The following is a 13,016-nucleotide window of genomic DNA, read 5'->3' on the forward strand; positions in this document are numbered from 1 at the left end:
GATCACCTACACACAATTAAAATAGTGAACACAAATTAAAACAAAACCCAAAAGAACAGTGGCAGGGAAGGACCAGAGGCCTCAGGCACTTCCCAGAATCTGGCTTAGCAGCCTGGGGGAGGAGTGGCCGTGGCTCAGATGGAGAAGATGGAGATGAGCCAGACTGGGGAGCAGTTCTGAGTCTGAGGCACATTGGTAATGAGTTGCTGGGAGAGAACCAAGAGATTTGGGGTTCAAGGGCAAGGCCTCCTTGGCTGGGGACAGAAAGCTGGAGTCCCTCAGGGAAGGAAAAGGAGAAGAGAGCCAGAGGCTGGCCCCACTCAAAGATCATTGCCAGGGGAAGGGAGGGGGCTGGGGAGAGATGAGTGACATTAGCTGGGCTGCACTGAGACTCCTTGGGTAGCTTGCTGCCGGCTCATACGGAGCACAAACTCCTAGAGTGGAGCCAGGACAGTGGCAGGCACCAAGGAGGCTCTTTGTAAATGTTTCATTGGATGAAAGCATGAGTGAGTGAACTGGCTTTCCAAGAGGATTTTCCTGAGCCCAGCGGGAGTGGGAAGAGCATGCTAGGCTAGGGAATTGCACAGGCCACAGTTAGGAGAGTTCAGGACAGGCCTCTGTCTGTGTGCCCTCTCAGGCCTGTTGACAGGACAGGCCTGTTGACAGGACGGACACGACTACCTCACCTCCTATTAAGTAAGGGTTTTCCACGTAACGCTGAGCCACGTAGTTCTCCACTGGTACCTCCTCTTTCTGGTCATCGGAACTCCTTGGGTCCTGGTGGTGATTAGACCAATCAGTAACCCCCACAGAGTGCCCTGTGTCCTGGGTGCCATGTCGGGCACTATCCCTGGGACATCCGATCGGATCCTCACTCAGATCCTCTCAGGTAAGAACTAATGCAATCCCCATTTTACAGATGCACACCTGAGGCATGGGGTTGACTTGTCTGAAGTCACACAACTGGCCAGAGGTCCAGCAGGGGGGGTGGAGCCTAGGTAGATGAGCCAGAGCTCGAGGCATCCTTTAGACCTGTCCTGCCCCAGACGCTGGCCACATGAGGGTACCGACATTTTCATTCATATTGACAAAAGGCAAATGAATTACATGCTGTGACATGAACAAAACCTGAAGCCAGTGGCTGCATGAAGTAAGCCAGCAACAACAGGGTCTGCTTTCCTGGGGTCACCAGCATGGTCAGATGCCTAGCAACGGAAAGCAGGAGGATTGTGGAGGTCAGCATGGAATGGGCAGACTTTGGATTTGAGGTGGTGCAAGCACTCTGGCCGTGGGGGTTCATAACAAGTGCACAAAATGACGGTCCCAGTGCTTTAGGACTGAACACTGAAAAAATGGGCAAAGTTGGGTTCAATCTGAAAACTGCTGGACACACAAGCATGAGGCCCTGAGTTTAGATCCCTAGCACCCATGTGAAAACTGGCCTGTCACCCCAGCACTGGGGAGGCAGGGATAAGAGGCTCCCTAGGGCTCACTGGCTGAACAGCTGAGCTCCGGGTTCAGTGAGAGGCCCTGTCTCTGAGGGGCTGGGTAGCTGAGGAAGCCGCTCAGCATCCACCCCACCTCCCTCATGCATGTAAATGTTAAAATGCTAAATTTTGTGATCTGTCAGGGAAGGGGGCACTGCTGGGGATAAAGGTGGAGGGTAATGCACCTGACAGGCAACCAGCTTACCACTGAACCCTCTTGGCCCTTCAATTCTCAGAGGAGATAAAAGTTCGAAAGTTTAGCCTTTTGGTGAGCTTAGCGGTAACTCACTAGTTTAGGCTGTGCAAGCTTCCAGGACAAGGGGAGGGGAGGAGGGAGGTGTGAAGGGTGCTAAGCCTCGGAAGAGAGAGGTCACCCATGCCAGGGCTGCCTAGAGGACATCAGAGCAGGTCCCCTTCTCACCCTCCAGCTCACCGGACAGCAAACTAACAGGCACAATCGTCCCGTGACTTCTGTGAAGAACCAAGACCAAGCCTCAAAGTCACACACTCTCCGGGCTCACGAGTGGTGAGTGCTTGGACTAAGGGATCCTGGCTGTCAGGGCAGAGCCCCCTCCCAGCTGTGGCACCCACCTGGGCAGCCAGGCCTCTCCTCCCGGGGGCCCTCCTCACCACTTCTACTCACATGGCTGCCTGAGGGGTTCACACTGGAACGGGAAGGCTGCGCCTCCACACTGGTGGGTTTCTTCAAGGCAGTGGCAGTGCGCTGACAGCGGAACCAGGTCCGTTGGAATGTGCAGAAGGGGAGAGGCATTTGTTAAACACTTGCTTGTTGCCTCTAGGGGTTGAGTCCTCCTGCTCTCCACTCCTAGTACCGCTGTCACTCCCAGGGTTCAGAGGGCCCTGGTCACGTTTCTAAGACCACGGCTGCTAATTGGGATCCTGCTCAGCAGCACGGTGGATCCTCCGCAGACGTTAAGAAGGGTGTGGCAAGGTCAGGGTTTGAACCCAGAGCTGTGGCTATTGTGGGCAACCTTGGCAGGAAACCCTGTGGGTTCTGGGAAAAGATAGCCGTGGCCTGCTCCTGGAGGGTGAGGCTTGGGAGGAGAAGAAGAGGCGGCCTCACCTTCCTCCAGTCCATGATATCTTTCAGTCTCCGGAAGAGAAAGATGCCCTTCCCCTGAGATCGGGCAACCTGGTGGGGGGTGGAAAGATGGAGAAAAGCATAGTTCAGCGCAGGGTCTCTCTCTGGCCCTCCTCCTCAGGGCCTTCCTCAGCTCATTTCTGTGTCCATCTCCCTATGTGCCCCCATGCCCTGGGCCCAGAGGAATGGCTGTTCAACCCTCGTGGGACTGAAAGAGGAAAGTGAGCTAGGCTTTGCTACAAAGACATACATTTGCATGAATAATGTAGAGGGACAGACAATTAAAAATCCATCTCGGCCAGTCCTGGAACATACCATCCAATGCTTTTTTTGGAAATCAATTTGCCTTCCTAATTAGGTTTTGCTTCACTAATATTGGATTCTGTCTGCCTTTGCACACTGCCGTGGGTAATTCATGGTCTCCCGGAGGCAAGGGGGCTAGGGGAATCTTTGATATCTGGAGTGAGAATTTTGGTTTCTTTAAAAACCCAGTTACGTTTTATAAATACGTTTTTTGTTTTGTTTTGTTTTGTTTTGTTTTAATTCTAGGTGTGGGATATGGGGCTGCTTCAGATTGTCCACAGCAGCTAACAGTAGTGCCTCTTGTTCTAGCAGGGTGTGATTTCTGCCAGCTGCAGTTTGATTCTGGGAACTCTTAGGAGAACCCCAAGAGGGCCTGTGAAAAGGTTGCTTCTCCTGGTTGCTGTTGTCCAGTTTGTCAAGTGGTCAAGAGCAAAGAGACAAGAGGTTGGAGAGATATCCTGACAACAAAGATTGGACTTGCCTCCAGGGACCCCCACACCCTTAAATCAGCAGGAAATAGTCTAAAGAGGTCTATGTCCCTTACCCCTCTAGCCTCCTTTCTCTCCTACCTAGTGTTGGGGGGTCGGAAGGGATGAGGATGGAATAAGGGTTGGGAGGGAGGGAGATATAAGAACCAGAAAAGCATAGCTAAAGAAGTATGCCTACAGATGTCTTGCGGTGTTCCAGCCTTCTGCGAGGTCCATCTTCCTGGCCTGCACAGGAACGCTGTCCGAGTGCTTTCCCTCTCCACACTCCACAGCCCATTGCTACTGCAGGGTAGCTTTGTTAAGCAATCATTGAAAGGTATGTTGGCACATGTGTGAGTGTGTGTGGTACGTGTGTTGCTGAGGATCAAACCCAGGATCTTGCTTTTGCTAAGCAAGCACTCTGTGGCTGGGCCATTCCCAGGGATTATGCTGTATCTGTCACTTAGAAGTCTGATGCTGCCCAGCAGAACCTGTGGAGAGCTAAGAGCCGCCAGCTGGCCTGGCCTCTGAGACCAACTCTAGCTTCTGGTGCCAGCTCAGCCCTTTAGTTTATCCGAGCTCCTGAGCAGGACCCCCTGAGGCATCTTTTCCCTGGTGCTGACCCAGTGAGTGCAGGGCCTCTTTCCCTTCTGTTCTCTGCTCAGAGGCCCAAGGCCCAACGCAGGCTTCAGAAGGCCTGGCAGCTGGTGGCTTGCTCACATCTGGGCAGAGCAGGAAGCAAAGAAAAGCAAATCCTTCCTTTCTCCCCTTTATTCAGTCTGGGACACCAGCCTGTGGGATACTGCCATCTATGTCCATGGTGGTTCTCTAGTCAATCAAACCTCTGGAAACCCTCTCTGAGACATCCCTAAGGATGCACCGCATCAATTTTGTAGGTGTTTATTAATCCAATCAAGCTAACAATATGCTATCACAATGTGTCTAGGATTTGCCAACTTGACACACAAACACATCACTTTAAGCCACAGTACTGTGGCCCTGGCCCCGTAGGATCATGGCCATCCCAATGCCAAATGCACTCATCTTGACTTCAAAAGCCCTCATCCCCGCTCTCTCAACAATTTCAATACTGTTCAAAAGTCATAAATCCAATCTAGGCATGGTGGCTCTCTATTTTAAACTCCAGCCCACAGGAGGCAGAGGAAGGCAGATCTCTGTGAGTCCCTGGGCATGGATATACACAGTGAGTTCCAGGACAGCCAGAACTACACAGAAACTCCCCCTGACTCAAACAAACAAACAAACAAAAAATGAAAACAAAACAATAAACAAACAAACCATCCTAAGTTCAGAGCCACTCAGAGTGGCTTTAATACCAGCCCTCAAGAGGCAGAGGCAAGTAGGTCTTCATGAGCTTATGTCCAGCCTGGCCCATGTAGTGAGATCCTGTCAAAAAAAAAACAAAACCAGAACAAAAAAAGTCCAAGTCCAATGTCTCTTCTGAGACTTACGACAATTTATGAGCCAAGTAAAAACACAAGTTAGGTACTTCTAGCACACAATGGCATAGTGATGAGGTGAAGTTAGAGCTGCAGGCGCCACGCTGTGCCCTGTGCCCGGGAGGAGCAACCTGCCTGCTGGGTGCAAATTAATGGTGCTGTTGCACTACCCAATAAACTATACTTGGTTTGATTCTTCTTATTAAAGGGAGTCATTCGGGGTTTAGAAGCTTCAATGAGAAGAGATTTTTTTTTTCATGTTTAGTTTTATTACTATCTAAGCAGATTTTTGCATTTCCTTCCATGATGCGTGCTGGCGACCCATCTTGGGAATATTAGTCACACTAGTGACATAACTGTCAGAAGGGTTCACAGCCTCTTTATATCATGTGACAGTTGCACAGATGTCAAAAGATTATTTGTGTCTCTTATGACTCAAATTACTGGAGGGATGGAACCAGCTGTTAGGTCCTTTAATATGTAATGAGGAGAGAGGATGCTTACTAGTACAGGGAGAGCCAGGGCAGGGGTCTCCAGAGTAACCTGCTGGGTGCCACAGCTCTGCCTCTCCCTCACCCCCAGCCACTCTGGGCCCTGGGCCAGCTGCACCTTCAGCAGCAGTAGGAACTTCTTCCCGAACTCTCTCCCTCCCTCCCCACCCCCCTTTCTCCTTTCCTCCAGCTCCTTCAGCTCCACCTGTTTGGCCCTGCTCATTTTCTCCAGCAGGCACAACTCTGGCAAATCTGGTCTTCCTTGACATCTGTTTCCTGGAGGGCTCAGACTAACATCCTTTTAATGACTGTTTTTCAAATAGCTGCTTTCTTTTGTAATTAAATGTTCTTTATGCTTAAAAAAATTCTTTATTGTGTTTTTGTTTTGAGACAATCTTGCTATGTAGCCCAGGCTAGTCTGGAACTCTCTGATAGACCACGCTGGCTTCCAACATGCAACAATCCTCCCTCTGCTTCTTGAGTGCTGGGATTACAGACATGTACCATCACCCCTGGCTGAAAGCCATGGTTCTGTCATCGATATTTGCTTCTCTCCGGCCTCATGACATCTTTCAGATTTTATCTGCTAATTGTGTCTCCAAACAGTGGCTTTAAACAAAGCTCTATTCTGTGACTCAGTTGTTTGGTGCATCTCCCCATGTGTGCATGGATAGACAGGTCAGGGGCCCCGTGCACTTAAGCCCCTGGGGGACAGTTTTTCTGCTCTTTACTGGACTTGCAGGCCAGCTCTCAGAGGATTCAGTGACAGCCTCAGCACCTCCATGTAGACACAGCAGAGAGAGTGGACCGCAGCTAAGGTTATTCAAGAAATCCCAACCTGGGGCCTAGAGCAGCTTTGCAGACATATAGACTGATGAAAAAGCACAGTCCTGACCTACACACCTGATGCCTTGCACCCTGAGAGAGAAGCTGCAGTGGCCCTGGGGTCTGGGTCCTGGGCCCTGCCCTTCCCAGCCCCTCTATCTCTGCAGTGGAGCTGTGTGTGGAGCTGCTCTTTGCTACTTTGTGGGTTCTTCTTTTTCCCACCCTTTATTCCCCCTCCCAGGTTTCACCCCTTAATACTAGACAGGAGAGAAACAAGAATAGAGGGGAGAGAGTACTTAGGAAAATCCCTAAATCTGATTTCTTTCCTTCTGTTTCTTTTTGACCACAGCTACTAGCAAACCTCAGCCAACCTCCCTAAATGACCAACAACCACCAGCCTGCCTCTTGGGGCCCTCCAATTTATGTATCCTCTGAAAAGTTCCCAGAATTCCAAATGTCACACAATCACAGAAATTATCTACAGCTGGCAAAACCGCTTCTGCTAGGGCACGAGGCAAATCATAGTCAGCTGCTGTGGACAGTCCAAAGCGGCCCCACATCCCCACACCTGGGACTAAAATGAAAACACAGTCTTAGAATATTTCTGTATTTTTAAAGAATCCAAAATTCTCACGTGTATGATTTCTTTACCCTAGACTGGACTTAAATTCTGTTAGGTTTTGTTCTAGTTTTGGTGGGGCTGAGGGTTGAATTGGGGCTCGGGTAGGCTAGGCAAATGCTTTACCACTGAGCTATGTCATCAGCTTTTAAACTTGACTTCCTGTGGCCAAATCCAAAGGCCTATTTGTTTGTTTACTTGATCCTTTTAAAAATTTGATTTGTGTGTGCACATTCACATGTGTTGGGGCACACACAGGTGTGTGGTTTGTGTACCTGTCATGTGCACATGTGTGTGGAAGCCAGAGGTCAAGCTCAGAAGTCATTCCTCAATAACAGTTCACCCTATTTATTCATTTTGAGAGAGGGTCTCTCTGTGTAGCCCTGACTGGCCTACAACTATTCAGACCAGGCTGGCTTCAAAGTCATAGCAATCCACCTGCCTCTGCCTCTGCCTCTGCCTCTGCCTCTGCCTCTGCCTCTGCCTCTGCCTCTGCCTCTGCCTCTGCCTCTGCCTCTGCCTCTGCCCCTCTGCCTCTGCCCCTCTGCCTCTGCCCCTCTGCCTCTGCCCCTCTGCCTCTGCCCCTCTGCCTCTGCCCCTCTGCCTCTGCCCCTCTGCCTCTGCCCCTCTGCCTCTGCCCCTCTGCCTCTGCCCCTCTGCCTCTGCCCCTCTGCCTCTGCCCCTCTGCCTCTGCCTCTGCCTCTGCCTCTGCCTCTGCCTCTGCCTCTGCCTCTGCCTCTGCCTCTGCCTCTGCCTCTGCCTCTGCCTCACAAGTGCTGGGATTAAAGGCAGAGACTGTTATAACCAATATATCTACTTTTTGAGACAGGAGCTTTCACTGGGACCTAGGCTCTGTGCATCAGCCTGACTGGAGTGGCCAGTGAGCCCTAGGGATCCTCCAGCCCCTAACTCCTTGGTGTTGCTGGCACAGGCCACCACATCTGGTTTTCACATGGGTGCTAAGGCTAAACTCAAGCCCCTACTTTGTAGCCAAGGATGACTTTGAATTCCTGATCTGCCTCCCTCTACCTCCCAAGTGATGGGGTTACAAACCACTGTACCACTGTGCCTAGCGGCCAACGGCCTGTTCTTATCCCTAAGAGTGAAGCTGAGAGATTGATGGGCCCCAAGAGTCTATAGAGTGGCACTGGCGTGGGGGTGTGGTGTCACCAAAACCCCTTATATTTTCCATGCCTAAGAGGATGTCTAGCAAGAGCATGAGGGTAGAGTGGCAGGGCACAGCCTTCCACAGGGAACTGAAGAATGAGGCTTGGGATTGCCTGATGAAGACGTAGCCACTTAGCACAGGTGCCAGGAGGGGGATGGACTTGGTCAGAGCATTACAGAGGAAAACACACCAGTCCACAACCCCTGCCTCTGCCAGGAAGGTGGCCCCCAGGCTCCTGATTCTTTCCCAGAGTCCTGAGTAGACTGGTGAGGTGATCTGGTGGCAGCAGAGTGAAGAGGATGAGCATGGAGCTCCAGGCCTCCCCAGCTGCATCAAGTGGTACTTTCTGCTAATTGGGAACCAGCAATTGCATATTAAGTCGCTTCCTTTCCCCGCCCACTGCTTTTGTTAGCAACAAATACCACGACAGTTGTGATTAAGAAGTGGAACATTGGCTCTGCGGGTAGTACTCTCTCCCTCCTTACCTCCCTCTGTCTCCGTGTGTGTGTGTGTGTGTGTGTGTGTGTGTGTGTGTGTGTGTGTGGTGTCTCTCTCTGTGTCCCACAGCTGTGTGTGTGTGTGTGTGTCTCTCTGTGTCCCACAGCTGTGTGTGTGTGTGTGTCTCTGTGTCCCACAGCTGTGTGTGTGTGTGTGTGTGTCTCTCTCTGTGTCCCACAGCTGAGGCGTGCTGTCTGGGGAATGAAAGCAGGTGCTTCTTCTACTCAGCTGGGCCTGTGGGGTTTTTTTGTTTTGTTTTTTGTTTTGTTTTTTTGTTTTGTTTTGTTTTTGTTTTGTTTTGTTTTGTTTGAGACAGGGTCTCACTTTATGTCCTGTAACTCACTGTGTAGCTTAGGATGGCCTTAAACTTGGAACACTCCTCCTGCCTCAGCCTTTTCAGGGCCTGAATTCTAATTCTGTGTCTGCCACCTGTGAGACCTGTGACCCTGCGACAAGGCCCCCTGGGCCACCCTCTGGTCCATCTGCAGGCAGGGACAGTACTGGCCCAGGTCTGTCCCAGGAGTCAGTTTCCCTGAAGCTGCAGATGTCCCATGCAGAGCACACAAGTTGGATGAGAGGCTCGGACTTGGACGCTCAGCAGTAGACAGTAGACAGTTTCTCTTGGCATTTCCAAGAGTCCGGGAAGCAGCTTCCCTTCACCCCAGGAAGCTCTGGTCAGTTTCACAAACCTGTGTGGCTGGGTGTAAAGCTGCACACCTATAATTCCAGCACTCAGGAGGCAGAAGCAGATGGATCCCTGCGTGCTTGAGGCCAGCCTGGTCTACAAATTGAGTTCCAAGACAGTCATATAGAGAGCCATAAGACAGGACTACATAGAGAGACTCTGTCTCAATAAACGAAAAAAGACAAAGCAAAGTAAGTGAACCTGAGTGTGCACATGCCATGCCTTGAGTAGGTTCAAAGGTGGTCACAGGCAGATCATGGGGGACCTGAGTGGTTTGGTCTAATTCTTGTGGGGAACACCCTTGCTCCTGCTACTGGTCTTAGGTAACACTGAGTGACAACATTGGAAGGTAGGAGCTGGAGAGATGACTGATTTCTCTTCCAGATGACCCAGGTTCAATTCCCAGCACCTACACGGCAGCTTACAACTGTCTGTTACCTCTGTTCCAGAGGGCCCGATGCCCTCTTCCGGCCTCTGTGGGCAATGCACACAAGTGGTGCACAAACATGCAGGCAAAACATGCATACACACAGAATAAAAATGAATCTAAAATGTGTCTTAAAGAATAAAAGGTTAGAAAGCAGTGGTTCCTAAATCCAGTGCAGCTTGGGACTCTGCGGATGAACTGGGTATGGGACTCCCCAGGTGTCCGGTTCCGGAGGCCTGAGGGGCCTGTGAAGGTGTCCCAAGGTTCTCTATGGGAGCAGAAGCCTCAGGGTGTGTGGGGGGAGGAGTGTCCCACACTAGGCTCCCCACCCAGGAGCTCAAGCAGTGCATGCATGACATAGTTCTGACACAGAATTGCTTCTTTTTCATGAACCTTCAAAGGGACAAGAGGGTTCAGGTTTGATGCTGGCCCTTTCTGGGTCCCAGACCGCCATCCTGACTCTCCCTACAGAGGCACTCACAGGCTTCATGATCCAAGTTATTCCGGGGTTCTTGCGGAACTCCTCCACAAACAGATGGTACTCGCAGGGCATCTCGAAGGTTTTGGGGAAGAAGTCACACTTGGCGGCCTCCACCTTTCCCGCCTCGCGCTCCAGCTGCTTCCGGAACCGCTTCAGGTTCTTTACCATGTAGTTTTTCCTGGTGAGCTAGGCAGCAGGGAACAAACAGGACAGACAGTGAGCCTCCTGCGCCCTGCCTTACCCACCTCTCTTTAGAACCAATACTTCATTACATTTATTTATATGCGTCGGTGGAGGGGCTAAAATGAGAGAAGGGAGACATGATGACCTCTTATGAGCTTTTGCCCTGTCTGAGAAGCAGTACATTTCCATTTCCCCCAAGTTAGGTCACTTCCTGGAGTGAGTTTTTTCCCCTTATACCTCAGAGGGAAAAGAGTGTTGGGGGCTCTGACCCTAGTCAACCAGCAATGACTTCCGTGTCCAGGCACCAAGGCAAGGACTTATGAGTGGATGCTTCCCTACTCTTGCGCCAAGGCTAGGGGACCTATTACAACCATTTCTGTGTTTGTGGACATAACAATAACCCAGTCCCTAAACAGAGGGACACGTGGACACCTGGAGACCAATAGAAGGCACAGGCATAGTGGCCCATACCTCTAATCCCAGAGTCAGGTGGGCCTCTGTGAGTTCAAAGTCATCCTGGTCTACATAGTGAATTCCAGGAAAGCCAGGGCTACACAGAGAGATCCTGTCTCAAAAAAACAAAACAAACAAAAGACCAATGGAAGAGTAGAGAGAGATGGGACTACCTGAACCCTAGAAAAGGCCCCAGACCCCCTTAGAGACTGAAGTACCCACTCTGGGCCCCTCTCCATCTAGAGAGCTCTAACACTTGCTGATAAGCTTTGCTTTTGCTCTGAGCCCTTTTCCAGCATTGTGATTATTTAATTGATAGAGCCCACTAGTATCAAAAGTCAGAGGGCAACTTTTGGGAGTCAGTCTCACCGTCTACTCTATGGGTCTTAGGGATTGAACCCAGGTCCTCAGGCTTGGGCACAAAAGCCTTTACCTGCTGTGCCATCTTGCTGGCCCTCCTGCCTGCCTCCTGAGCACAGTCTCCACTCTCAGACCCTCAGAGTAGCAGGAGCAGCTGAAAGGAGCAACACACAGCCTGCTGGCCTAGAACCATTCTCATTTCACAGGCCTGGAATCCGAGGCTCACCTCATAGTGGTTCCGGAAGTGGCTGATCCGCACGTGCTCATCCATGTAGGTGTGGTCAAAGTTCTCCCGAAGCCAACTGACATCACACCAATAGAAATCCCACTCGCCTTCACTGGGTGAGGGAGAGAAGGTTCAAACCAGAGATCACACAGCGCTGGCTTCCCTGAGCTGCTGGTGGATACAGCCTCTCTGAGCTCAGGGTGCCTTCCCGCACTTTCAACAGAATGGTCACACCTGCTCCAGTCCCAACCAATGCCTAAGGTGCAGGGTGCTCCTACCGACACAGGCTGGAGGAGGAGGAGGGGGAGGAGGGGGACGAGGAGGAGGAGGAGGAGCAGGAGGACCAGGGATCCGCCCTCTCTGCCTCTGCCTTGCTACTTTAATTTGGCTTTTGACTGGGGCGTTGACAGCTCGATCACCAGCCTGTGGCAGTACTGGAAGATGGTGGAGCCTTTAAAGATGGGGCCGAGAAGGATGTTAGTTTATTGAGAAGGGGGTATTGGGCAGACTCTTAGCTCCCCCTGGGCTTCAGGCCTCTGGTTTTGCTTCCTGGCTACCATGAGGTCCCACCATGCCGTTTGGCCTTACTGTAGGCCTAAAAGGAAAGGGACGGCTGGTGATGGGCAGAGACCTATGGAATCACATAAACCATTACGTTACTTTACATTGTTTTAAAACAGGGTCTCACTATGTAGCCCTGGCTGGCCTGAACTCACAGAGGCCCATTTGCTTACACCTCCCTAGTGCTGGGATTAAAGGTGTGCGCCACTACTCCTGCCTGTTTTTAAGTTGATTATCTTAGAAGACATATTGCCAAAAACAATGGAAAACCAACTAAATACACTCCACCCCGGCTCTTTTCTTTCCTGTTGTGGCCATGTACTGAATTTCAGAAAACACCTTGAGGGGTCTGAAGCTGAAGCAAACTGTAATGAGGTGGCCACCTGCAGTGAAGGAGGAGCAGGGCCTGACTGACCAAATCAGGAAGAATGCCTTAGTCTACCGCCCTTCCCAATGGTCTCTTTCACCCCAGCGGCTGCAGCCTACAAGGACAGGGAGAAGCCTCGAGAGCCTTCTTTGGCAGATGGCACAAATGCGTTCTCAATGTGTGAGCAAAAATGACCACGCCTAACTGCTGACACTCAGTGACCTTGACACAGATGCTTCTGGCTGATGCCCCAGCACCACACGGACAAGCCACGTTCCTGTGGCTGTTGCTGATCCTGACCGTCATTCCGGGGCTGCTGCCTACATGGCCCTGATGGCTGAGCTCTGAAATTTCTGCAAAGCAAAGTTTCACTGGATGTTAGAAATTTCCAGCAACTAAGGGTGTGGATTATTTCTTGCTTCCTCTCAGCCGCTGGGTGGGCTCTTCCCCCGGATGCCAATCGTGCGTAGGAGTTTGGCCTGCAGGAGCTCGGAGTGGGATGGGAGGAATTCTTCCGCCCCTTGCAGGGGACATGGAGTGGGAATGTCTCTGAGTGTGTGGGCCTCGGATTTCCACTAAGCTCCAAATGGCTTTTTAAAAGTTTAATAGTCACATCCCTGCTTTTAATTGAATGTTAAGTGGAAAAATAATACATACCAAGGCAAACTGGTAGTCACTGCCACATGATACAAAAGGGGCTGGTGTCTCAATAGAACAAGTGAGTCTCTGGGACAATTCCAGGTAAGTCCCGTGGGCTAGGACATGAATGGTCTGTGGGATGGAGCGGCACCATCAGGAATCAACCATCTCCACAGGTCAAGAAGGCAGAGAGGGACCCGCTTAGGGGAGGAAG

At 51.1% G+C, this 13,016-nt stretch overlaps 1 protein-coding gene across 1 annotated transcript in view; it reads right to left on the reverse strand.

Moving 5' to 3' along the window:
• The window catches only part of Ttll9 (tubulin tyrosine ligase like 9), a 36,174-nt gene that overhangs the window by 13,267 nt on the left and 9,891 nt on the right, over positions 1–13,016 (reverse strand). The window contains exons 4-8 of the mRNA XM_021639725.2: positions 11,236–11,347; positions 10,014–10,199; positions 2,572–2,640; positions 2,131–2,211; positions 687–777 (exon numbers count right to left, since the gene is read on the reverse strand). Coding sequence (XP_021495400.1) covers positions 687–777; positions 2,131–2,211; positions 2,572–2,640; positions 10,014–10,199; positions 11,236–11,347 — 539 coding nt within the window. The remainder of the gene's footprint in view (positions 1–686; positions 778–2,130; positions 2,212–2,571; positions 2,641–10,013; positions 10,200–11,235; positions 11,348–13,016) is intronic.

This window comes from Meriones unguiculatus, chromosome 4 (genome assembly GCF_030254825.1).
Source record: "Meriones unguiculatus strain TT.TT164.6M chromosome 4, Bangor_MerUng_6.1, whole genome shotgun sequence".
NCBI lineage: Eukaryota > Metazoa > Chordata > Mammalia > Rodentia > Muridae > Meriones > Meriones unguiculatus.